The sequence below is a fragment of the Hipposideros armiger genome, unplaced genomic scaffold (genome assembly GCF_001890085.2).
Source record: "Hipposideros armiger isolate ML-2016 unplaced genomic scaffold, ASM189008v1 scaffold_178, whole genome shotgun sequence".
NCBI classification, from domain to species: domain Eukaryota; kingdom Metazoa; phylum Chordata; class Mammalia; order Chiroptera; family Hipposideridae; genus Hipposideros; species Hipposideros armiger.
In genome coordinates this window covers 2181481-2209278 of record NW_017731528.1, presented here as the reverse complement: position 1 = coordinate 2209278, position 27798 = coordinate 2181481, and the positions used below count along the sequence as shown (strand labels likewise).

The 27798-nt window shown below is 39.8% G+C and overlaps 1 protein-coding gene across 10 annotated transcripts in view; it reads left to right on the top strand.

The window, feature by feature from the left end:
- The window catches only part of FRY (FRY microtubule binding protein), a 456767-nt gene that overhangs the window by 276241 nt on the left and 152728 nt on the right, over positions 1–27798 (top strand). For all 10 annotated transcript variants that reach the window (XM_019652358.1, XM_019652349.1, XM_019652352.1 and 7 more), the window contains 9 exons: positions 4236–4326; positions 4554–4633; positions 4749–4829; positions 10993–11161; positions 14246–14338; positions 14433–14531; positions 16230–16331; positions 26755–26858; positions 27310–27418. In XM_019652358.1, coding sequence (XP_019507903.1) covers positions 4236–4326; positions 4554–4633; positions 4749–4829; positions 10993–11161; positions 14246–14338; positions 14433–14531; positions 16230–16331; positions 26755–26858; positions 27310–27418 — 928 coding nt within the window. The remainder of the gene's footprint in view (positions 1–4235; positions 4327–4553; positions 4634–4748; positions 4830–10992; positions 11162–14245; positions 14339–14432; positions 14532–16229; positions 16332–26754; positions 26859–27309; positions 27419–27798) is intronic.

Sequence of the window (27798 nt, the reverse complement as noted above, 5' to 3'; positions counted from 1 at the left end):
ACTTTCTTGGGGGTGGGAAGTAGAGCAATTTTAGTCAGTTGAATTAAGTGACTTTTGGTTTTATTCCTCTGTTTTGTAAGAATTTAGTTACTAAAACTAGATTTTTCATGAATTGATTGCTTTATGAATTGAAAATAATGTTGTTTTTTTATTTATTTTTTATTTTTTATTTTTATTTTTATTTTTTTTTTAGCTGAGCCATCCCGCCACCTGTTGGCAGCTCACGGCTGCTCAGCTCGGGCTGACTCGAACCGCTGTTGCTCAGAGCTCAAACTCTTGAGCGAGCTCTTAACCAACTGAGCCACTCAGCCGGCCCAAATGTTGTTTTTTTAAATCGTGTTACTGATTATTTTCAGGAGATCAAAGTAATTGCTGGGATCAAATACAGAATCAGGCCAGTGGAATTCAACTCAGTAGCATCTTAGTTAACATTTGAAAGTTTAAAATAAGAGAGAGAATATGTATTTGGGAGAAAACCAAAGGAATGAGGGTCTCTAGAGTGTGGTGTAGCTAATTGAGTTTCTGTTACTAGAAAAAAGAAAAGAGGAACTTCAGGGAGAAGCATGAGCAACCGAAAGCCGTCAAGTATGACGGATGTGTATTTGGTTATGATTTCTAAGATTAGTATAGTATCAACATTTTGACTGCCAAATAAATTTGTCAAATGCCTCTGACTCCTGGCAGTTAGACCTCAAACCAGCAGTAAAGTTGAACTCATTATTGGAAGAGTATGTATGACTTTTATTTGAAAGCATCCATTGGCTTATTAAATAAAATAGACTTGGGGTTGATTTTTTTTTCTACCAAGAACTGCTGCTTTCTCAAGGTCCTCTGGCCCCTCTTGAAGACCCTCACGAGCCATTCAAGGCGAGCATTTTCCTTCTGTGGCAGCTGACTATCCTGAGTACCCCTTCCATCTGGTCTTCCGTACTCTGGGATGTAATCTCTAGGTTAGAAGGGTGGCGGCCCTTTTTAAATACACTTCCATATGTTCTCCTTTTTCCCATTTGGCAGTAACACTCTCGATCTGGTGCACCTGGAAGGACTTCAGATAGATGGTTTGTTCACTGCTCTTCCTCCTGGCAGGACCATTCTTACATGGTCCTGAATGAGAGAGTCCAGACCCTCTCAATAACTTCCTTTCCCTTTAAAAAAGTCAACGCTGCAGCATCCCTGTGAGCCTGTTCTATGAGCCACCAGACTTAATTTGAGTCGCTGAAGGTCACAGAGCTCCTCCAGAAGTTCTGTTGTACATCTTAAATGTCACCTTCCCTTCTGTTCATTCCCTCTGGACTGAAGAGAAAAGCATTCCACATTTGAAATATTCTTGACTCATTTTGACAATCTCTGCCTGACAAACCCAAATCCCGCCATCCTTTCTCCTTGGTTTTATTTACTTTTGGGTTGTTGGAAAAGTCATGACATATTTTGTCTATGTTTTTCAAATATCTTTATTTATATAAAGAACAAAAAACAAATGATATGTTGCCCGTTTTGCTCGATAACCTTTTGCCATCTTTCAGTGAGCTTTATAATTCCTCGTTCATAGAAGGACTTGCCTTTATTTGCAAAAAACTGAACAAGGTGCTGATTTACAGCCTCATCTGAATTGAACGTTATATACCATGCAAGGAGTTTCAAAGAGACCAAAACAAGTGGAAGTCTGATGGCACAAGGTCAGTCAAGTATGGTGGGTGTGACAACATATCCCATCCAAGCTCCAATAATTTTTGACGGGTGATCAAACTTGTGTGTGGTCTCGCGTTGTCGTGATGGAACACAACTCCTTTACAATTAACAAGCTCTAGACATTCCTGGATGATGGATTCATTCAAACTGTCCAATTGCAAACAGTACACATTCGAATCGATTGTTTGGTTCCTTGGTAGGAGCTCGAAAAACACAACACCTTTAAAATCTCATCACACTGAGAGCATAACCTTCCTCTGATGAATGTCTGCTTTCAATGTCATTTGAGGCAAATCATCACATCGGGACCAAGACCGTTTGCACATCACATTGTTGTAAACAATCCACTTGTCATCACCAGTTATCAGTCGTTTCAAAAAAGGATCATTTTTCTCACGTTTAATGAGCATATTGCAGATGTTTATACGCGGCATCAAATGAACTCCTTTGAGTTCATGCGGAACCCAAATATTGAGATTACTTACGTATCCCAGCTTCTTCAGGTGTTCGTGAATGCTTGAATGATGGATGTTCAATGTTTCTGCAATCTCTCATGTCATGTAACGTGGGTTTGACTTGATCAATGACTTTAGTTTGTTGTCATCAACTTCGGTGGGCCTCCCTGACCGAGGAGCATCATTGAGATTAAAATCACCAGCACGAAATTTCATGAACCATTGTTGGCACTGACATTCTTGTAGAGCTTTGTCACTGTAACTTTATGCAACTTTTCACAAGCTTGACATGCGTTCTTCCCTTTATGGAAGTAAAACAGTAAAATATGGCAAAAATGCAGTTTGGTCTTCCATCTTCAACTTGTTGTAAAACCTTCAACACTCAACCAAATCACTCAATTTTTTTTTTAGAATGCAGCTAGAACTGTCAGCTGTCAAATGACATAGCAATAACATAGATGCGAATGACTCTAGTACTTCCAAAAGTGAACTAGTGCCATCTGTTGCAATCATGCATCATGACTTTTCCAACAACCCAATATACAAGCATTTGTATATGTGTTTGGGAGACTCTACTAAATACCTGTTTCATCTTATTTAATAGTCAAGCAAACCTTTATATAATTGCTATTAGCATTCCCATTTCATAGATGGAAATATGACTGCTAAATAGAAGAGGCGTAATTTCAACCCAGAGCTGCTCTCCATCAAAGCCAGTGCTCTTAGCCACTATTCTTGCTTCTGTGCAGGGTAACTCAGCAGTCATTTCATTTCTTTCTTTGTTCGATTTCAAATCGGCCCTCCGTCAGTATGTTAGAGAAGCAGAAGGGGGGGTGGGCATGGACTTGCATTTCTGCCCTTCTGACAGTGCTAATTCTGTTCCCTAATTTTGAATGAGTTCAGATGGCTCCACTTTGCATCCTTTTCCATCTGCTTTTCAATCTTTCTCTCTTTTACCACCCCTTCACTTCTTTTCTCCTTCATAAATCTCGAGCAAAAGATCAAGAGGAAAGGGACATGCAATAACATGGATGGACCAAAGGGTATTATGCTAAATGAAATAAGTCAGACTGAGAAAGACAAATACCATATGATCCCACTTATATGTGGAACCTAAAGAATAGAATAAACAAACAAAGCAAACAGACTCATAGGTGCAGGGAATAAATTGATGGTTACTAGGTGGGAAGGGGGGTGGCAGGATGGGTGAGAAAGGTGAAGGGATTAAGGAGCACAAATTGGTAATTACAAAATAGTCACAGGGATGTAAAATACAGCATAGGGAATATAGTCAATAATGTAAAAATTATGTATGGTGTCAGATGGGTGCTAGACTTATCAGGGGGATCACTTTATAAATGATATAAATGTCTAGCCAATACGCTACACACTTGAAACTAAAATAAAATACTATTGAATGTCAACTATAAAAAAATAGCCATGAGAATATAAAGTACAACATAGACAATATAGTCAATAAAATTGTAATAACTGTACAGTGGCTGATGGGTAATAGACTTATTGGGTTTATCACTTTGTGAGGTGTGTAGATGTCTAATCACTATGTTGTTTTTGTACACCTGAAACTAATTTTAAAAAAGAATTAACAGACAGCATGGAAAGGAGAAAAATAAAGAGGAAACAGACAGGGCGGGGGGAGGGGGGGAGCAGTTCTGATCCTTTCTTCACCCCCTGCTGTTATGCTCCAAATGGTAATCATACCATTTCCTTACATTATTTAACTCCTTTTACAAAACCCTTTCAATGTACTCTCCAGTATGGTAGCCCTGTCTCATATTTGTATCCATTTTACAGAAGGTAGAATACCTGGGTTGAAACGTACCTTAGAAAAGTCCACAGGATGAGGTTGTAGACTTACAAATAACTACTCCTGTTGCCATGGCCCAGTGTTTGTCCACTGCACCACTGCTAAGAGGAATTGCCTCAGTGCGTACAATATTTACCACGGCAGACTTGTAACACCAAAATGGGCTTGCAGTCCATTGGGGATGAGTCCTAGATTTCTGGTGAACTATGTCACTCTGATAGTATCTTCAGTGCCAATTAATGTGAATGTTTTAAATTTTACAGTGATGAACAGCAGCGAGATTATTTAATGGAAAGACGGGACCTCGCCATTGATTTTATTTTTTCTTTAGTATTAATAGAAGTTTTGAAACAGGTAGGTCATTAATTTAATGTTACTTTTAGATAAGATTTACTTATCTGAAAACTACTTAAGGTTTTAAAGTCTGTTAAGTTGTTTATGAATTTCAAATACTGGGCCATATGAATTATATTTATTAATTGCTAAAGTTCATATATCATAGTTATTGAAAGTACTCTTATTGATTTGATCTTTAATATTCCCTTCCAAGTTAAGAGCTGCCTTTTTCTTTTTTTTTTCAGATTCCACTTCATCCTGTAATAGACAGTTTAATACACGATGTTATTAACTTGGCTTTCAAGCACTTTAAATACAAAGAAGGGTAAAGTAATTTCTCACCATAGAATTTCGAAGAGAATGGGTGCTTAAAACTGAAACAAGTTTGCTCTTTTCAGAGGACCGGGGACTCCTAACTCATCTACTTCTATCTTACATAGGTACCTTGGTCCTAACACTGGCAATATGCACATTGTGGCAGACCTGTACGCAGAAGTCATCGGCGTGCTGGCACAAGCTAAGTAAGTGAGCGTCGGGAACCTCTACCATAATCAGAGCGGGGCACGTCTGTTCCCCCCTTCCCACCCTTCTCGGGTCGGGGGTTCTTTGTTCTGCGTGCACCCTGCCTCAGAAACTGACCAAATCTCCCAGAGGCAAGTATAAGTCTTCCAGTTTGTTTTCTCCATCATTTTTATCACTCAACAGTTGGGCCGGACAGTCCTACCAAGAGTCTATGAGTTTCATCTGACTGCATCAAATGGACCAACTTACTTTTCTCTCTGCCCATATATCCCAAAGAAGTTCATCTATTTCAAAAGTTTTGTTCTCTGTATTCTGTGAGTGGGTGGTTGTGATATATCATCCATGGGTGGGAAAATTCCATTTTAGAATGTCCCTTTACTATAGACCTTACTTAATTCAGCTGAGCTAAAAATGTCCCATGCTCTGTCATGGAAACAAGTCAGGGGAAAATTCTCATTGCTAAATTTATCTGACCCCATAACACTACTTAGCAGGCTAGAACAAAGTGGTGGTAGACTATTAGCAATAATATACTTCTTCCAAAAAGTGATGTCACACCCTATTCACCCGTCTTCGTCTCTTCCACCCTGAGGCAGATCAGGCAAGATCCTGACGCCTTGCTTGGGCAAAGTGAGCCAGGGACCCAAGGGAACCCAAGGCCAGAGGCCAGCTTGAAGCAACAGTGATGCCCTGATCCCTGTGGAATGCAGTCCTCTGAAAGAGATTTTTATCTTCAAAAGACCAAATTCCCAAACTTAATAGCATGGAAACACCCAATTGATCAAAAAAACAAAAATTTTTAAAAAGCACTTCCTTAGCAATCTCACCTAGCCAAAACATAGATGAGAACTCAGTAATGGACCCAAAAAAACTCCCTGGTGTGACTTACTTAATCTAACCCAGTTTATTTATCTAGACTACCCATTTTTTTCTAATACACAAAACATCAGTACGAGATGGAAGCGAAGCCAATTCATAGACGCCAGTGAGGACTATGAGCTCAGAGGCTGGCAGCCACAGAGAGGAAAGAAAACTGGCCAGGGCACAGGAGAACTAAACAGTAGTTATCTAGGCCATTTTGCATGAGACTACATTGTACTTTTATTATAGCCCATTATAATCATTGCAGCTCATCAGTCATCCAGGAAAAAAAAGCATAATGCATCTTGGAGAGATTTCCATGGCAACTGAATGATAAAAGTATTGGCATTTTGAAGGGGGAAGCAGCAATTATCTGGCAAATTAATCCATGCATATCTACCTCATTCCTAGAAAAGAAAAATGAGTTGTTAATATGTAATTTGGCTGATTTGTCAAACCCAAAAATCTCAACACATCCCTTTTGTAGTGCCTTTGTGATTATCTCATCATAGTTCTCTTATCCAATCATTTGGAAAGTTTAATATGCCAAAAATAACATGTCGTGTTTTTCTTAGTTTTTGTGAATTATGCATAATAATATAGGTTACTGTGAATGACCTTCCATAGCTACATGGATTTTGAGTTGGTTGTGAATGAACAGAGAAACAAGGTCATTCTAAGGTTGTAGGAATTTCCATATTCAGTCAGGTGTATGATCCACCAAGCCAGTGTTTTCCTGCCAATGGTGGATTTTTTAATTTTCATGACGTCAATATTTGTCCCAATTCTGCAGTAGTAGAGTGTAAGAAATGTCTCGATTTGGACAATGCTCCATTCCTTTGCAGTCCCGAGAGAGCCCCAATGGGTGCCTGCAGTTAGTCACAGTAATAATGGTACCTGCTGCTGTCATCCCACAAATGAGCCTTCTCCTGAGGACAGCAGGATCATCACTTATCACTGCTTAGAAAAGTACTCCTGCCTTTGTTCTCAGGAAAAAGGATGTGTGCCGACCCGGTACAGGGTGGTTGTCTCTTTTATGAAATAAACTTGAGTAATGTAACAGCTCTAATTTTAAATTTCATACCTAGCTCCCAATGGTAATGCATATGAAATACTTTCTTCATTATGACTTTAGTTATTAGTACTTAGTTCAGTCTTTAAGTTTTAGCAGAATCACTACTTTTAGTAGTGATTTTAATCTTATTAGTGGTGATTGTGCTTAATTCTTGTCATTAAGGGAAGACATTTCTGCTCTTAAGGGATATTCACCCATGGTGTTGACTTTTTCAGAGTCAGTTAAGTTAAAATTAGTTTTTAAGGTAACATCTTTTTTGTTCAAATCTGCTATATTCATTTAAATAATGATGGTTGCTTCTAAGATTCATAGATTTCAAAACTGCTTTCTTTTTATGTGATATAATCTTTTTTTTTTTTTTAAGATTTTTATTGGGGATTTGAGGGAAGGGGAACAGACAAGTTGCTATCCTTTTGTTCTTCAGTCTAGTTGTGGAGGACGTTGCTTCACTGGCCCAAGTTGGCACCATCATTGCGCTCTTCCAGGTGAGGCAGATCAGTCGCCAGCTTCTGGACGGCCGCTCACTGCGGCTGCTGGCCACACACGGTAGCCCATGGCAACCCACCTGCTGTCGCCGGAGACTCAAGGCAGCCCAGCTCCAGGTCAAGCTGTTGTTCAGCATCTTAGCTGTGGAGGGCAGTGTCACTGGCCCTCATATGTGGGATCCGAACCGGGGCCTTCTGGTATCCCAAGCCAGCTCTTAACCAACGTGCCACTCGCCGGCCCTATGTGATATAATCTTAACGTATGTATTCTTCTGCTCTCACTTTTATAATATGTACTATTCATTTTAAAGCAGAAGTTTATTTTTATGTGAATGTTACAGCATACCAAAGATTCAGTAATCATTTAGTTAATGTATTTACTAAAGACAGTAATAAACACTACAGGCACGGTCATTGAAAAGAAATTTCTTTGTCCCTAAAATTACTTTAAGGGAAAATAATCTTAAGTACAAATAGATTCTTGGATTATTTTTATGCTAAAATAACATGATTATGTCACTTAGGACTTTTTAAAGTAAAAGATAGTCATATTTATTTTTAAATGAGAACTAAATAGACTTTTAGCCACTAACTGATGAGAATATTGAAATAGTGAGTTATACAAATAACCTGCCTTCTCCTACCTCCCCTGGGTTTAGTCCTGGGTGAGAAATGGACAGCAAATGTTCCTCAGAATCATGTGGCCTATAAAACAACAGAATTCTAACCTGTAAGACTAATTTTTCTTTTTAAACTCTCATTTCAAAATTAAAGCCAAAGATAATTTTTATTTTTTTAGGTACTTTGGAAATAACTTAAAATATAAGTTTTAAAATTCCAGTTCGGAATTATTAAGTTTTTATAATCTTGGTTAAAGTGTGGCTTCCATTGCTTGCCACACCATTCTTGCTCCCTACCCTCTCTCCGTCTCTGCCTGAGGACATCTGCTTGCCCCTCAGCCAACTCACATCCCCTCTGAGCTCTCTAATTATCCAGCTGGAAAGAGCCCCTTCATTCTCCAGTGTGCTCTACCCTCTTTAAGAGTATTATTCACACAAAAGATATGGAACAGATGAGAAAGTGACCTGGCCTGGGGCAGCCAGCCTTCCTGAAGGATCAGAGACATCCAGGCAAACTGCCAGGCATGTGCTAACACACTTCATAAAGTTATTGCTGCTGCTATTATTATTATTATTATTATTATTATTATTATTATTATTATTATTCACATGACTCATGGTCAATGCTACATTGTTTTATCTTCCCAATTAAACTGTACACTGCCATGACCTCTACAACTGGAGTGTAGTAGAAATTCCTGGAATTTGCATCAGAGAACCTGGGTTTGAGTCTCTTTGTCACTCTGATCTTCCATTCATACATGGAAATGCATTCAGTGTCTGACTCAATGGATTGTTGTGAAGATAACAGTGTAAAAGAATGTAACGTGCATCGAGTGTACACCGTCTTACCAGTGGATCTGGTTGTTATTCCTACCAGAAGCACCCATCGGATTCACCCCTAGGGCTTGTCAAACATGATCACTGGACTTGCCCCCAGAGTTTCTTATTCAAGAGGTGCAGGGTGGGCCAGAGAAGATGTGTTTCTCACAAATTCCCAGGAAATGCTGACCTGGGGACCACACTTTGAGAACTCCTGGTCTGGACATAGTATAGCACAGAGATGAACAGTAGGGACTCTAGAGCCAGACACTTTGCTTAGAATTCTGGCCTCACCACTTACCAGCTTTGTGATTTTATCACATTATGAAATCCTTGCCTCAAGTTCCTCTTCTGTAAAATGGGTATAATAATAGCACCCACTAGAGTTGTGAGGATTAAATGAGTTACTCTATGCAAAGTTCACTGAACTTTTCTCAGTGTATTGTAAGTGCTGTACGTGTGCTTGCTGCTACCATCATCATCATTATCAATTTCTTTTTTCCTTAAGAACTAGAATGATGATATTGGAATTTGGAATCCATATTTTCTGCTTCATTGCCTTCTGAAAACCATTTTCATTGTGAAATACATGTAGCAAACATAAAAATCCATATATTGTTTATAAAAATACAAAGAATTTAAACAAATTGTTACCAAATGAACACCATGTAGTGCCCCTGACCCAAGCCAAGAACTAGGAAACTGCCAGATCTCACAAAGCCGGTTACACCCAACTTGCCAGCCATATACCCCTTTAGCCACCTTTTGGTAAAAGTGTCTGTATGTATACTGCCCTCTTTATTTATCCTAACATTCCTACTTTGGGGTATCAAGAGTTGCTGTTCCATACTTCTGGGATTCTATTGGTTGGCCTTTAACTTTTATCATGGTTATTACTCTCTCTAATCATGTCTTCCTCCTAATTGACCCTTTTCACTTCTGCGGAACCTCAGGCTGATAGTCTCAGGAAACAAAATACAATGAGTCTTAAAATGCTTTCCTTGCTTTTTTGCTTTTTTTAATAGTCAAACCGGTTATGTCAGAAATAGTTTGGATAACTTTTTTTTTTTTTTAAGATTTTATTGGGGAATTGGGGGAGGAGAACAGCGCTGGGGAATCAGGGAAGGGGAACAGACAAGTTGCTGTCCTTTTGTTCTTCAGTCTAGTTGTGGAGGATGTTGCACCACTGGCCCATGTTGATATTATCATTATGCTCTTCCCAACTGAGGCAAATCAGTTGTCAGCCACCAGACGGTGGCTCACAGCGGCTCTTGGCAGCTCACACTAGTTGCCAGCCACTCAGGCTGGCTGCTGGCCACTCATGGTAGCTTATGGCAGCCCACAGCAGCAGGGGCTGCAGCCTACGCCGTCGCCGGCAACTCAAGGCAGCCCAGCTGCAGGTCAAGCTGTTGTTCACCATCTTAGCTGTAGAGCACAGTGTCGCTGGCCCTCATGTGGGATCTGAACCGGAGCCTGCTGCTCAGAGCTGGCATCCCAAGCCAGCTGTTAACCAATGCGCCACTCGGCCGGCCCCTGGGTAACCTTTATGTGTATATTCCTCACCCTTTGAAGATGTGGAACTACTTGGCATCCTCTTAAATCTATTCTTTGCTTAATCTTATATGATGATTATTGTTGTAATTAATATTATTAATTCTTAGTATTATTTTACTTTCAAACGATACACATGCCTTAAGTTCCTTGAGGACTGGGTCTTTTTAGTTGTAACACATGTAGTAGAGTGCTTATTCATCTTTTAAATCTGATTTGAGTTTTCCCATTACTAAATTCTACTTCAACCTAAAATTACTTTTTTCAATAATCATGAACCTAAAACTATAAAAGAAACAGCAACATAAAACTTTGGAAGCATTCGTAGGAATATTTCTGGGCATTATTTCCTGTCCCTGTCAGAACTAGCTGGTCTAGCATGTCGTTGCTCATATGCTCACAACTGGATGCTTTAGACCCTTGGCATCTGCATGTGTGTTGGCAATTGCTAAGCCTGAGGAAATGGAGCTTGATTTAAGAGCTAGACCATTCTAGGAGGATCTAAATAACCCTGGATCTTCTCCCGAGCCCGAAGGAGATGCTGAATATGTTAAACAATAAGAGAAAAAGTAGAAAGTTGGACTCTACTAAATCCCCAATATCAAATTCTTACAAAATGGCAGCCACTGTATTTATACTGATTCGAAGGACCCCATCCCTGTGCCCTGTCACCCCAAGAAGCTGGAGGCCTCCATTATAGTGACTTTCCTACCTATTATTTGATAAATCACTCACTTCCTCTTCTTAGATTCCCTGCTGTGAAGAAGAAATTTATGGCAGAGCTCAAAGAATTACGGCACAAGGAGCAGAGCCCATACGTTGTTCAAAGCATCATCAGCTTGATAATGGGGATGAAGTTCTTTCGGATTAAGATGTATCCAGTAGAAGACTTTGAGGCCTCTCTTCAGTTTATGCAGGTAACGTCTTGGGCAGGAGGACCAGGGGGCTATCAGCTTGAGCATCTCCCTTCCTCAGAGTAACTGACCTGAAATGTGAAAACCCATTCATATGTCAAGGTGGGAAAAAGTAATTCATAAAGGGCTTCATAATAAAACAATAGAGTTGCAGGCACATAATTTAATTTTAAAACTTAATATCATCTTTGTAACAGAGTGTCCAGTGGAATGTCTTATTTGTTCATCTTTTTTACCCATCAGCTATTATACATATTGTTCTATGAATAAAATATAGCTGATTTTTTACTCCTTAGAATTGATTGCATTGAGTTGGCTACAGTAACATTTATAGGCATCAGAACTTTAAATAATGAAGACTTTTTTTTATTCATACTATAAGAAGGAAAAAATTTTTTTAAAAATCAACCAAACCATACAGGCTTAGATATTGATTACACAGTGTTTATCATTATGTGCTAACAAAAGAATTGTTGTTAATGAGGATTTCACAGAATGTGAGGTTCTATTAGAATTTACAATACTTTAGTGTCTGAATGAATCTTTCTGTTGCTGCTGTGAATCAGATTTAGTGAGGACCTGAATAAGGAGCTCAGATACAGGGGTTATGAATATAGGCTGTACCACTTCATACCCACTAGGACAGCAAGAATAAGAAAGACAGGTAACAGCAGATGTTGGTGAGGATGTGTAGAAACTAGAACCTTCATACACTGCTGGTAGGAACATGAAATGGCACACCAGCTTTGGAAAATAGTGTGGCAGTCCCTCAAATGGTTAAATCAAGGATTTCTATATGATCTTGCTATTCTACTCCTAGATATACCCAGGAGAAATGAAAATATATGTCCACACAAAGACTTGAATGCAAATGTTCATAACAGCATTATTCGTAACAGCAAAATCACAAATACCACCCAAATGCCCATCAACTGTGAAGGAATAAACAAAATGTGATCTGTCCATACAACAGAATATTATTTGGCCATACAAAGGAATGAAGTACTGATATGGAGGAATCTTGAAAATATATACGAAGCGAAAGAAGTCAGACACAAAAGGCCAGATGTTACATGATTCCATTTATATGAAATGTCCAGATAGACAAATCCATAGAGACAGGAAGTGGTTGTGTAGGGCTGGAGGAAGGGAGTGTGGCTAGAGAAGTTGGGGTTGACTGCTAAGGGGTGCAGAGTTTCTTTGGGGGATAATGGAAGGGTTCTATATTTGTGGTGATAGTTGTACAATGGTGCATGTACAAAAAGCCATTGACTTGTACACTTTAAATGAGTGAATTGCATGGTAGCTCCAAAAGCTGTTTAAAAAAAAAAAAGAATATAGGCTGTATATCAAACTTCTTGGATTTGAATTCAAGCTTCAGCACTTAATCAGCTCTGTGACTTGGGCAAGTCAGACTTAACCCCTCCCAGCCTCACTTACCTTTTCTACAAAGTAGTAACAATGACACTAATTTTAGGAGGTGGCTCTGAGGATTCTTGGCACTTGGTAAGCACTCGATGACTGTTATCTATTGTTTTTTTATTCCTCTGTCATTAATAAATCATGTATGAGGTGTGATAAATAATACAGTGAATGTTTAAAAATTTTTTTATTACAGTAAAAGACACATTGCCATTAATCCTCCTCAAAATACTTGCCCTCACTTCAAACACATGTATCGCATCATTCTTGTCACTTTCTGAGCAGTTCTGGAAGTCCTCTTTTGTGAGTGTCTTTACTTCATCCTCCATCATGACACTACTCCATGTCACACATCGTTTCTGGTCTATGGCAATTTCTGTCAAATAAAAACATTACAATGTGTCCTCATCCACCTTATTCACTGGCTATGGCACTCTGCAACTTCTGGCTCTTCCCCAAAGTCAAAATGACCATGAAACAAAAACATTTTGAATAGATTCAGGACATCGAGGCAGCCGTGACAGCACAACTAAAGACACTCATGAAAGAGGACTTCCAGAACTGCTTCAGAAAGTGGCAAGGACGATGGGATAAGTGTGTTCCAAGCAAGGGGGAGTATTTTAAAGGGGATTAACGGCAATGTGTCTCTTACTGTAATAAATTTTTTTATTTAAACATTCACCTCATATCTCTGTACTTGAATGAGAATTTGAGAGAGCATTTAAATATATATGGAAAATAATGTAGGAAAAGTGCCACACTTCTGGAAACCATAAAACTCCATTCTTATCAATGACTCCATGCTGGCAGTGCCCATCTTGGGCTGAGGTCTCAGTATGATACTGATAGACTGGGGACTTTAGTAACTGTTGTGGTGATGGTCCCCACATGGACTGAAAATAAGTGATAATAGCTAATATAAATATTAACATGTCATCTCAAATACATGTGGCCTTGGACTCTTCCATGAAAACAACACCTAATAAAGACCACAATGGGTTACTACAAAAGGGCCAGGAAGAGGAAAGGGGCTGGCAGAATTCTGGACAGACCAACTCTTATGAGATGATTCCCTTGGCACCAACAATGCCCTTTCATCGACTGCAGTCCATAGGCCAAGGCATCCTTGCTTGAGAAACTATTGCAAAGGTTTCTCTATCTGAGGTGAAGGGTGCCTTCCAGGCTTGCTTGTTAAATTGTCTGAATAATAAGAACACTTAAAATGTGAGGGCTATTAAGTAAACAGCTCTGTGTCTGGGGCTCTCAGGCCTAAAATAAGCATAATGTCTTTTGCCTCTCTTCTCATGTTTACCTTCTCTGGGGATCTGTGTTTGTGAGTTAATCGAGGGCCCAGGACCCCACATACAGGTGGTGAATAGAAATTTGTTGAAAATGAGTGCTGAATGAATGTCCACTTGCTGGCTGTAGATGTTTTGTCCTTTTGGCGTAGTGATTTGAGATTGAAGTAGGAGAGGGATAAAACCAGCCTTGGAAAATGTCATTCTGGCCATTGTAAACTTAACTATAAATGCTGAGTCTGTGGTTTTTAATAGATTACGGAATATGTGATTTAGTATGCATGATGAAATTTAGAACTATTTATGTAAATTTTATGTGCATATCTCAATCTATGCTCCAGCCCTTTACTCTTTTTCTGCTTCCCAGGAATGTGCACATTATTTCCTTGAGGTCAAAGACAAAGACATCAAGCATGCGTTGGCTGGGCTTTTTGTTGAAATTCTTGTCCCAGTCGCTGCTGTGAGTTGTTACATTTTCATTTTTAAGGACTTCTTCACATTGGATTAGAGAATCAGCAATTTAATTAATATAGTGTTAACACGCATCTTTTCAGGCTGTTAAAAATGAAGTCAATGTCCCCTGCCTTAGAAACTTTGTTGAAAGTCTATATGATACCACGCTGGAACTTTCTTCTCGAAAGAAGCATTCCTTGGTGAGTAACTATGACAGAACTAGTTTGTAACTAGTAATAAAACTGCAGAGACTAAAATCCCTGGGCTGGAATCTATTTGAGAGTCATAAACATTCCACTGATGGAAGAATTACCTACAACTCCCTCAAAAAGAGACAGCTTTTCAAAATTTGGAGCTTGCACTTGATGTTGACCATGATTAAATCATGGTCATATGAGGGGTTTACACCACGTCACCTCCGATGACCCTTCTAGTCCTAAGGATTTTGTTGTTTATTTTCATGATTGGCTTAACTTGATTTTTGTTTTCTTTTCTAAATATTTTTTTCCAATCTGAAGGCTGATGTTTATAATAACTGTTTCTCTTCTCATTCCTCAAGAGTCTTTCAGTCTAATTTCTAACCTGATATTCAGAACCAAAATGGAACCAGACAGGGAGGGGAGCTGGGAAACAGATACTTGCCCATAGGCAAGCTTCTCTGAAGGCTGAGGAAACAATTTTGGGGAAGCTTTTGTACTGAATAGCAGCATAGGAAACTCTTTAAAATCACTACAACCTTTTGCCCTCAGTGGAAAATGAAACTCTGGTTTATGAGTGGACAAATGGTATACCAGCTGTCATTGCAACAGTGTGGAGACAGCAGCTGGCTCAGGTGGTTGGTTACTGGTGGGGTTTATGCTCGTCTTCAGAGTATGGACATCACCACCTTATTTGAGCAGTTACTCATTGTTGCTTTGCAGGTAGTGGTGATGAGTTTGCTCCTTTGTCTACATTCCAGGGTCATTGTGATGAATTGTTTGGTTGTGTCTTGTATTTGGTTTGGTTTTGTTTTTAGATTACTGGCTAGAATTAGAGTTGTACTCGATAGCAGTAATTCAAAATCAGTTTCAAATTAAGTTATTAATAATAAAAAAGAAGACCTAAGTTAATGAATTGTTAAGCGCTATCAGTATGCCACTGGGTTTTTGCTAATTCAAGTTAATGAAAGAGTTAGTAATATTTTGTTTAAATCTTCACCCGCTATAATTTTTGAGAGCCATAAAGCTGTATGCTATCTGGTGCGCCAAAGTGGTGATGGGTTCTGCATATGTATTTTCTGGGTGGTGCCCATTCGCTTTTCTGTCTTCTCCAGTTGCTGTGGGAAACTGGCCCAGTTAGGCAAGAAAAGCACAGCAGCACCTCTGTTTATTGCATTGTAAGCAAATTCCTTCTGCGGTTAAATTGTCTTGGTGGAGTTTACCAAGGCAATAACATGTCTGTTAGGAATCTTCCTTAAGGACAGGAAGATTAAATGCAAGAGAAAATACATACACCCACCTCGAAGACAGAGACAAACTAGTAGATGTTTATGACCAAAACGGCCCGTGGCATTTTCAAAATGAGTGTGCCTTCCTGCTTTTCTTCTGAGGATTGAGAGTGATTGAAGAAAAGGAGTTTGCATTTAAAATGCATAAGTGAAGACTAAATCAGTGAATCAAATTTTCACTTATTTGACATGAAACTTATTATACACTATACCTGACTCTGGATTATTCCATCCCCATCGTCACCAGGAAGCATTGGGAAATGTCCACCTCTGCACAGCAAGTAGTAGGGCCCTGTTTGTTCTGGCCCATACAGACCAGAGTGCAGTGGACAAGGGGGTGGTCCCAGAGAATGCGGGCTACCTGATTGGTTCGAATGTAATTCCTTTCTGACCTCATCTTCTTTCTCTGCAGGCCTTGTACCCTCTGGTGACCTGTCTGCTCTGTGTCAGTCAGAAGCAGCTATTCCTGAACAGGTGGCACATTTTCCTCAACAACTGTTTATCCAACCTTAAGGTTAGTATTTGCTAGCTCAGAAAGACTTTTATAAAAATATATATAATTCTTTGTCTGGTGTCTGTGCTTCTGAGAGTTGTTTCTAGTGTTTGGGGGAGAATTATCATGCAGTATGTATGATATGTATATATGTATATATGTATGTATGTATGTATGTATGTATGTAATGACAAACACATGAATAAGAGCTCCCTTATCAAATATAGTCACTTTTATAAGGTGATTAGGGATAAGAGAAATCACCTCAAATTTGGGGAAAGGAATCTTTTCTAATAATGATCACTTTAAAAATAGACTTAAATGCCCCTTTATTTACTTGTACGTCTATTGTCACTTTTTATCTCAGTGATTTTAAAAAGAGAAGTCACACTTCATTTGTAGAATCATGTGAACTGATTTTAGAAGCCCACCTGTATACCTCCTCCATCCTTCCTCTACCCCCTCCAGTTGGGGGCGGGGCGCGGGGTGGGGGAGGAAGTTCCATTCTGTGGGAGGGTTGACCTAGTAACAGAAGACACTTATTTATGGTCACTGTTATTTACGATTATTTTAAGGTTTTCTATACATATCGGTCAGTGCTAAGCACTCACTGAACAACTCTCTTCATGAAGGCAGCACAGGGGCTGGGTGATATGAAGAATAAAGTCATGGTCCCTGAAAGCGAGGAGCCTGCAGTGAGAATAACTAATGGTTAGCTTTAACATTGGCTTTAGACCTTGAAAGTGGTAAACGTATTTTAAGTCTTAGGGACCTATTGGTAAGAGACAACTAAATGAAAACCATCCCTAATATTAGTGCAAATAGTTTGCGTTTTTCCCAGTTGTGTCCAAAGATGTTGAATTTGGGCCAGCCGATGGCTCAGTTGGTTAAGAGCTCGCTCAAGAGTGAGAGCTCTGAGCAACAGCGATTCAAGTCCTGGCCCAAGCTGAGCAGCCGCTGAGCTGCCAATAGGTGGCAGGATGGCTCAGCTAAAAAAAAATAAATGCAAACAAAGATGTTGAATTTTTTTTACAGGTTGGATATTTGCTCCTTTAGAATTTTTGAGAAATATACTTAGTTATAAGTATGTGTTTATACACATTGCCTTATCTTTTTTGTTCTAAGACACTTTAATGTGGTGAAGTGGTTAAGATTAATTATATAATTTTGGCATTTACTGTAATTACACAATAATGTGCATTAGGGCTGTTTTAAGCACCAACTATGTACTGGCTCTAAAAGCTGATTGTGAAATCCAAGATTAGAGTTATTTATTTTCTTTAAATTGGCAGTGGACTATAATAGCAGTGGGTGTAGAAGTAAGCTTTTAAGTATTCTGAAAAACAAAACTTTCCAGGGTTATCAACTATGATATAATGGCCACTTTCAGATATTTTTCTTAGGGATTTATCCATCTGTCATACACCGCTAACACACAGTCCAATGTCATTGTGTGTGTGTGTGTATGTGTGTGTGTTTGTGTGTGTGTGTGTGAGAGAGAGAGAGAGAGAGAGAGAGAGAGAGAGAGAGAGAGAGAGAGATATGGTCTACTTTTAAGTTAGCCAGTAATTGGTGCCAGTTAAACATGGGGTTTTTTTATTATTATTTTATATTTTATACAGATAGAAAATTGTCATTTTGTTTAATACAAAAGAGAAATTATTACAAATGTTCACAGAGCATTTTTCTGTATATATTATGCCAAGTGTGTTTGTGATGAATTTTAGTTAGAATTAAAATTACACTTTTGCATGACAATGTAACGTTGTGGCCGAAAGGCCAAACTTTTTTGTCCAAAGTTGCTTTTGAAACACAACAGCATAATCTTACTTTGGAACTTAATTGCTTCAAAGATAGAATATTGTTTGGAGCTCTGGTCAAAGCCCACCCAAAAGACTTACTAACAGGGTTATAAATGGTCCTAGAGAGAAGTGTTTCCCTATGCAAACACTTCAAGCATTGGGATTTCTAATAGAGACAGACAATGAAATCAGAAAGAGTTGATAGTACAGAGACTAAACAACATTCTAAAATTTAGTTCAGATCATGAAGTAGTTATGAAGTGCCCATGGTATGAGGTGCTAGGGAAGGTGCTGGAAGTAGGGGAAGAAGGGTACATCAGCTATATAAAAACTAGATATAAGACAGAGTCCCTGTCCTTGGGGAGCTTAGCATTTTATTTGGGGATACATACTGAAGTTTCAAAATGAATGATACCCACGGTGAGGGATGTAAAAGTTGGGAGTAGGAAGATCTCTATGCCGTTTGTAGAGATCTGGCACCCCATGAAGCATAAAAGAGGTAGTTATTAGGCAAAGTAAAGGCTGTAATACTTTACTTCATGGGTAATAAATTGTTGGAATTCACCACCCTGAGGCTAAAAAATAAAAATATCTTTGATGAGTTACACTCGGAATAAAATTGTATCACATATATTTAGAGCTAAACCCAGTAGGGATTAAAAGCAACCATTTGAAAACATCATAAATATAGAAAAAAACCCTTCCAAACCTCCTCATGAGTCCTCAGTAGGGAGGAAAGACCTGAGGAAAAACTAGCATGGCTTCAGAAGTATGCTTTGTATTGAATAGCTTCAGTATTTTATGGAATGTAGAGCCAACTATATCATCTCATAAACAACACCAAAGCAATCTTTCCCCATTCACCTTCCCCCTTTCTCCCTCTAGCACCTGTCCCCTGTGTCTCCCCCTACCCCACATATGCTTAGTGATGAACCTAGGCTTTGAACCCTACACATTGAACTTGGCAGCCATCTTTGATGTGTTCTGAAGAACCAAGTCATCAAGGTGGCAGCCGTGACACAGAGCATAATTGCAGTGTGTGTGAGCACAAATGAGCTCATTTAATGTCAGTCTGTCGGAAGCAGGCTTCTTTGGTAACACACTTTAAGTCTTTGTTATTTATACTTAATTAACTCAGTCAACCATATATTACCAGAATGCCCTTGTAAAGTAATGCGAGATGTGTGGCACCTTCTCACCACAACATTGACATCTTCATACATTCTTGGTCAGTGGTGATCATACTTTTTCTACGTATTTTATGTCAGAATCTACACGTGTTGACCTATTAAAAAAATGACATATTCCTTTTATATCTGCCATATATACCTAATTCTGAAAAAAAGAAGTATGCTTTGAAAACTTGATTGAATAGTACTTGTATTTTTTGTTATTAATCCCCATTTATTAATAGCTCTTGTAAAATGTATTTATCACATATTCATAAGAACCATATGTCCTAGTTTCTTATCCTTTAAAATGGATATAATTGGGAGAATTTTAAAATTTATTTTCTCTTACAATAATGAATACAATATGCCAGTGAGATTCAGATTATAAAAACAAAATGAAAGCAAAAAGAAACCTCAGAAGTTTAAGAAATGTATTTATGACTAATAACAACAATAGTCTCATTAGAGATTGGTTATGAGCCAGGCCTGTGGTAGGGGCCTGCCTACATTGTCATGGACCTCCATGATAATGTTACAGGCTACACTGAGCTCTCCCTATGCTTTCATGGATATTACTTATGTTTTGCTAAAAATTTGGCTGAGATAACAGTACTTAATCTGAAGATGAGATTTTTTTGGGTGTTTTTTTGGGGGGGAATTGGGGGAGGGGAACAGTGCTGGGGAATCGGGGAAAGGGGAACAGAGAAGTTGCTGTCTGGTTTGTTCTTCAGTCTAGTTGTGGAGGATGTTGCTTCACTGGCACAAGCTGGCACCATCATTGCGCTCTTCCCAGGCGAGGCAGATCAGTCGCCGGCCTCTGGATGGCCGCTCACAGCGGCTGCTGGCCGCTTACGCTGGCTGCCAGCTACCCATGGTAGCTTATGGCAGCCCACTGCAGCAGGGGACTGCAGCCTACGCCGTCGCAAGCGACCCACGGCAGCCCAGCTGCAGGTTGAGCTGTTGTTCAGCATCTTAGCTGTGGAGGGCAGTGTCACTGGCCTTCATATGTGGGATCCAAACCGGGGCCCTCTGGCATCCCAAGGCAGTTCTTAACCAATGTGCCACTCGGCCGGCCCTGAAGATGAGATATTAGTCAGCCTAGTTTCATAGTTCTAGAAATCAAAATACAGAATTAAAAATGGTTCTCCTTTGTTTCATCTCAGTCCCTGCTGTGCTAGAACTTGAATGCATTCATCTATTCAGTTGGTCAACTGGTGAACAATTCTTTACAAGAAGTGTACCATACACTGCTCTAAGTGGTAGGAATAATGACAAATAAGACAGTATCACTCTCAGGTCTCTTAGACCTTATAATTTAGTGGGGAGACAGACAGTAAACAAGTAAATAAATACATGAGAAAAATCTTCAGATAGTGATAACTGCTACAAAGAAAATCAAATAGGGTATATGATAGAGAATGACAGGTTCAAGAGGGTAGGAGAGGGTGGTACAGAGAAGGTCTTTTGATTTCCAATAAGGATCTCCAAAAAAGTGTGGTTGCCATAAATATATTTGATGAAACTTGTTGTCAGTTCTTAATACATATTTGTGTATAGCAATCACATTGAAGTTTAAGGAGTGTTCCTTTTAAACTTTTTGTATAATAGTAAGAGTATTAATATCTTTAGCTTATAAGTGGAGACATTGAGTAATATATTAAGGATTCCACAGTCTGCTGGAATGCATTAAAATGTATGGCACCATTTATTTTTAAAACTACTGTTTTCTTTGGAAATATCAAATTTAAATGGTACAGTATTAGCTATTTTAAATATTAATTTCAAGTAGTTATTCTGCTTTAATATTAAAGTTATTCCTATAAATGAGAAAATCTCTTATCATCTGTGTTTCAGATCTATCAAAGGCACATTTCAAAGTGAAATTTACAAATTCTAATAGTGCCTATAAAATGAGTCTAAAAATTACTGATCAGATGACAAGCATATTAACTTTCCAAAAATGCCTTATTTAGTCAGCCATTGAATAGAAAAGTAGTCTCTGTAAGTTGTCGGTACAGTAATTATAGATGTTATTCTAAACTGTAGCACATATGTTATTTGGAAAACATAGTCACAAAAAAAGTAAATTATGATCAAAGCAAATTGATTGGATTATCAAAAAGAAATGCCAAAAAGAAGAAAGGTATTGACTATGATATGCAAGGGAAGATAGCAGGAAGAAATAGATTTACTTCAGTGGCTTTTGTTGAAATTGAAGAGAAAACTAAAAGGTATTTGAGTATGACAAGATCAAAAGGTGACTAAAATTGTTTATCAATCTGTGTCAATAGATCTTTACCTTAGTGTGCATGAGAATCTCCAAGGAAGAAGCCATAATTATAAGACACCCAGGTGACTTGATACAAATGGTCAGCTCACAGATCTTAGGAAACATGAGTCTGTCCAATGAGCCTGTCACCAGCCAAGTTATTGGTGAGCTCGATTCTCCTTCCTTGTCACTGTTAACAGTGAATTTCTTTAACTAAATCCAAAGCAGAGTCTAAAGGAGGTGGGCATGGTGCTGGGCAGGCTGGCATGTCACATGATGTGTGTTAGGTACCAGTTTTGAGATGGCAGGGGTCCAGGGAAGATCTGCTCCAAAGCCGACTCATTTCTTGGACAGTTTTATCAATGTAACCTCAGACCCATAATTAATATATTTTTGGTTAATTAATTAATGGAGACACAGATTCCAATGGAAGAAAATAATCTTCCGATCTTGAAATAGAGAGGTCTTTGACACAGAAATCAGTGGTTTGAGTCACATGCTCAAAATGTCTGCATCTTGAAAATATTCATCAAGTCCCTATTATGTTAACTGCTATTGGAATACAAAGGCATTGAGGAAGAAGTCCTGCTTTCAAATAGAGAACAATCTAGACATATCTGAACAGCCCCCATATACATTAAACTGAAATGGAAAGGTCAATGCTTTGAAGACACTGAAGCCAGGTTGCCCAGGTTTGTATTCTAGCTCTGCCCTTATTAGCCCCTCTGTGCCTTGATTTCCTCATTTGTAACATGACGACAATCCCAGTATCTGCTTCACAGGTTCTTGCGAGAATTAAAATGATCTAACATAGGCACAGCATTGATAAGAATGCCTGACATCATAAGCACCGTATATTATGTACATTCCAGATTCTGAGAAAACAGTACTTTTTGGAGCAGAAGGCAGTTGCTACCCCAGCTGTCATTTACTAGCCTAATAACTTTGAGCAAGTAATTTGGCCTCTTTCAATGACAAAAATCCCTCAGTGGGCATCATGGTATGTGAAGCAGTTTTGACATATCACAATGCCATACGAGTGTAAGATGCCTTCTGACATCATGATAGCACGTGGATTAGCTTCAGCTCCGCACCCAAGGTTGCCTTCTGCATAGGTTCTCTAGAAATTCTTGCTTATGCATTAAGTTTTCAGCTGTTACTTGCAATGTGCTTTTTTACATTGGATATTTACTAATAACCTACGGTATGGCAGTCACTGAGAACACAAAGATGAATGACCCCAAATTCCAGGAGCTCACAGTCTGGTAGGAAACGTACAAGGTGAAGGGATAGACCAACCTTCTAGAAGCCAGAGAGCAGAGGCACTTGCCATCCCTTGGTGTGGAGGAGGAATGGAGGGGCAGGGGATGGGCAGAGGGGGGGACATCTAACTCAGTCTTGCCAGGGATTTGGAATTTTCCAAGTGGACCTGGGGTAGAAAGGCATTCCAGGCTCCGGGGAGTGGCAGAACGAGTGTCACAGCATAGGGCTCATCTAGCCCAAGGTGGAAACAGGAGGTGGTCATGGGCGAGCCAGGTCACCAAAGGCCCCATGTGCACCAGATCATGGAATTCAGACATTGTCCAGGAGGTGATTAGAAGCCACCTAAGGAGTTTGAATGCAGGGACGTCAATAACCATGTTTGCGGTGTAAGGATGTCATTTGACTGTGCCGAGAATGGAGGACAGGTAAGGAAACCCTTTCAGATGCAGTCGTAGGATCAGCAATATCATCTTGGAATGCTATGACCAGCTGCAGGATCCAGGGGTAAAACAGGAAGGACTTAAGTCAGCCACTTTGCTCTTCAGTCTCGATGGGACAAAAAAAGACCATCTCAAACGTCTTCTTAGTGTGAAAGAACATCAGTCACAGCAAGACGTACCAGAAAGGTAACTGTGGGTGGGGGGACAGGAAAAAAGTATAAAAGAAGTTGAGGTTAAACAGAATACAGTAAAAGAAATCGTTTAAATGAGAGATCAGTTAAGCTCCTCAGTGAAACTTACATGATACTTGCCCTACCCCATAAGGACTCAACAATATGAGATAAGGCATGTGAGAGAATTTGAATGCTATGTGATGCAAATATAAAATACTTACATGCACCAACAAAGGGAAATTCACAAAGGAGGGGAGATTTGCCCTAGCGCAGCAGCCACCTGGCATGAGGTACTGCCTCTCCCTGTCTGCTGCTGGACCCCAGGGCCTTGCACACAGTAATGGTTCCTATGGACAGAGCAGTGCTCAGTCCCCTTGGTGCATTAACTCATGCGGTTCTCATAACACCCCTGGGAGGCAAGTCGGATTCTCATCTGCATTCCACAGGGAAATCAGGCCCAGAGAGATTCAGGGGCTTCCCCGAGGTTGGCAGATGGCAAATAAACTGCAGAGTGGGATGGGTTCATACCCAGGCAGTGCGTGCCTGGGATCTGCTTTTAACCACCATGTATGCACATCACAGATGTTTGCTGATTTGCAGTGATTGGAAGAAGGCTAATCAGAGGTCCTGAAAATTTTAAATGATGGCATATTTTAAATGCTACTTTACTAGTTTAGTAGTTTACTTAAAGTTTCTTTATGTCTCCAAAACATTATAAGGTATACCTGTTTTATTAACAGACCCCCAAAAATCATCCTTTATGTATAAAGGTATGCATCTAAAAAATTGGGGCTTTTTTTCCTTGGAGCTATAGAAGTAGTTATAAAGTTTATCTGGAACAATAAACATGCAGAGATATCTGGAAAAACCCTAAAAAGAAAAGAAAAAGAGCAGTGGGTAGTGGAAGATAGGCCACACCAGATAGTAAAACACATGATAAAGCCTCAAAAATTAAAATGTTGTGGTATTAGCACATGAATAGACAGACTAAAAGGACAGAAAAGAAATCCAGAAACAGACCAAAATGCATATGGAAAATTAGAATGTTACAGTAATGATCACACTAAAAAGTCATTTTGAAACTACATGGAATAAGAAATCTTTTACAAATCTAAAAACTACTCCCTATAGTCTTTTCTATAGAATTTATTCACATGACTCATCTTTATTCAGTAAATAGTTTAAAGGTAAACTTTATCCTAGATAATTTCTAAATAATTATGAATTCTACAAAAACCAGTACCTAAAGTATCTACCCCAAGAATAAAACAGGTAAAACAGTTATAACAAGATAAATAAATGACTAAGGGAAGACACATAATGTAAAAAAAGCAAAAGACCTGAAAGAAAGTTGAGTGACGTTTAAAGACGATTTAGCAGACATTTATCGACCCCTTGCAGATTGCCCGGAATTTTAACAGCTGTCAGGCATGAATAATGCCTCTTCCTTCCAGGTGTCTAAACAAGACCATATATAGAGCTGAAGGGCTCTGCTAGAAGTTTGTATGAGGGTGGGGGACACTCGGAAGGGAACAGTTCTTGTTTTTTCTTTGAAAAGTAAAACTAAACTATAATTTTTGGATGATGAGAATATGAAATAAAGCAAAGAAATGATTATCATAAAAGTCAGGACATATTATTTGGGAGAGGGAAGAGGTTCTAATTGAAATGGGGCAAATGATGGGGGCTTTTGGGTGGGCTGACAAACTTTTTACTCCTCGTATGTTTTTTAATTCTTTTTAATTAAAATTATTGGGGTGACATTGGTTCATAACGTTACATAGGCTTCAAGTGTACAATTCTATATATAATACGTCACCTGTATATTGCATTGTGTGCTCACCACACAGAGTCCAATCTCCCTCTGTCACCATTTATTTGAGCCCCTTTACAGGAGGGAATAGTTTTAATGGGATGGGACTCAGAACACTGGGGAGGAACAGAAAAGCCTGCATGAGGGAGGGGACAGTCAAGTAGACTGCAGAGGAGCAGGGCTCACCTGATAGAAAAGGACACAGGTGGGGGGAGGAGGGCCACTCCTGATATGGAAATAGAATGAACATGGCCTAGCTAGGCATTAGGGGTTTGTGGGAGAATAGCAGGATGGGGGCAGAAAAGGGTAGGTTAGAAACACATATTGTCTGGTCAAGAAATGTTAAGCTGATTGCATAGGCATTGGGACTTTTAAACAGGAAGATGATTGGTATAGTGTAAGCTAGAATAGTCTGCTCCTGTCTGGCCTATTTGTTATTGCTGGAAGCTGGTGCTATGCCACACCAGTGTCCCAGCCTCTACTGCCTTCCCCACACAGGACTTCTTACAAGGTCTTCCTGATCCTAGTGGCTTCCTGTCACTGTCGTGAGAGCCCTGGTCCCCTTCTTTAGCATGGCATGTAGGGCCCCTCATGTGACCCCCTCCACCTTCCTCTAGAATCTAACTGACCACTGCCCCCTCACTGGGCCCAGGCACCAGCATACAAGCCATGGCCAAGCTCCGAAACGAGGCCCGTCTTCCCCAGCTCTCCTCGCTTCATGTGCTGCTGCCTCAGCCTACAATGCACCCCCTCCCCTCGTTTTCTCACACCATTCCAAGTTTCTAGGGCCAAGCACAGCATCTGGCCCAGTGTAGACACTCAAATGTTGATTGGATGAACAAATGAGTAGATGAATGGATTAAAGTTCTGAGTTTTCCTCCACCCAGAAACCTTTCCCGTGCTCACTCCTTGCATTTGTCACAGGCTGCCCTTCTTTCATCCTCCTGCTCCTGTCCCTACCAGGTTTTCACTGTCTTAGCTAATTGTTTCTATTCCATCTCCCATCTCCCATAGACTGTGGACCCCATAGGGAAAAGAGTTCTCTTTTATCCCAGGTTCTAGCGCAGCGCCTACTGCACAGTGGTCTCAAAAATCAGGAGGGTAATTGGATGGGAGTTGGGGAGAGAGGAGTTTGGGGAATCAAAGCAGTAACAATGTCTACAAGGGCGTAATAGCAATAGAATAGATTGGTTCTCCTCTTGGAGCCAGGAGATACGGGTTCCCTGGGCCTGGAGGAAGAAGGCAATCTCAAGTTTTCACCTTGGCAAAGGACAGAATGACAGGCCTTCCCCCAGAATGACTCCGTCCTGCCCTCGGGGCTATTTGGGTCCCTCCTCGTAGATGATTTACCCAATGGACACTGGGAGCCAAGACCCCATAAGTCCCCAGATGTGGCGTGCCTCTGAGGTACCCTGCCACTCACCTGGGGCTTCCATTTCCAGGCATTAGGAAAAGAATAATCTTCATACGTCTTCATGTAGCTGCAATATTTCATGTTGGTTTCTGTTGTAGAATAAAGACCCCAAGATGGCTCGAGTCGCTCTGGAATCGCTGTACAGATTACTTTGGGTTTACATGATCCGGATTAAATGTGAAAGCAACACAGCTACTCAGAGGTAAGGAGCTGGCCTGGGCTCCTGGTAACCACATCTGTCAGCCACTGCAGAGGTCTTTTGTTTTACCACTACCTACACTGACTGACCCAATTAGAAGCTGCTCAGAGCTGACAGTTTGTAGAAGATCTAAGTCCTAAGGACATTTTCAGGCTTCCCTTCATCAGTGGCTCGCAGCCATGACACAAACTCCAGCCTCGCCAGGCCAGGACAGCCAAATTCATGTCTAGGGCTGCATTCATCACCTTAACAAAGGAAATGGCTATGATTTTCCAACTGCCCTTAGTTTCCCAGAAACACTTTGCATAGACTAATTATGCTAATGAAGGGGGGAAGTGGGTTGTCTTTTTCTGAATTCTCTCTGGTACTGAGATAAGATGAAACATTTGCGTTTTCCCTTGAAGAATTGGAGCTCAGTGCTCTTGCTTGTTTTCTCTTCCCCCTTATCTTTCAGCCGTCTGATAACCATCATCACAACACTTTTCCCCAAAGGGTCCCGTGGTGTGGTGCCCAGGGATATGCCTCTGAACATCTTTGTGAAAATCATTCAGTTCATTGCCCAGGTAACAGAAGGCCTTCTAATTGCCTTTAAGTAGCCAGTCTCCTTCTTAGGAAGTACTAACAAGTGAAGCCTCTGAAATCATAGCTTATGTGGATGGACTTTTCAGAACGGCTTTGCAAGTGTTTAACACATAGCTCATGACTTTTGCTTCCAAACAAATTGTGACATGGGTATGTCAAGTGTTTTCAGCATCTGAAGGAACTGAGAGAGTTTAAGTGACAATCTAAGGTCACGGAGCCTATTAGTAAAAGGGTCTCTTAACGCATAGTCCCTTATTGTCTTCCTGATTCTCTGCTTCAGATTTTGTAAATCAAGAGGAAGCAAAGAGTCTGATGTTTGGAGGAAATCAAAAGAAGACAATTTAGTGAAATTTGAGGAGTA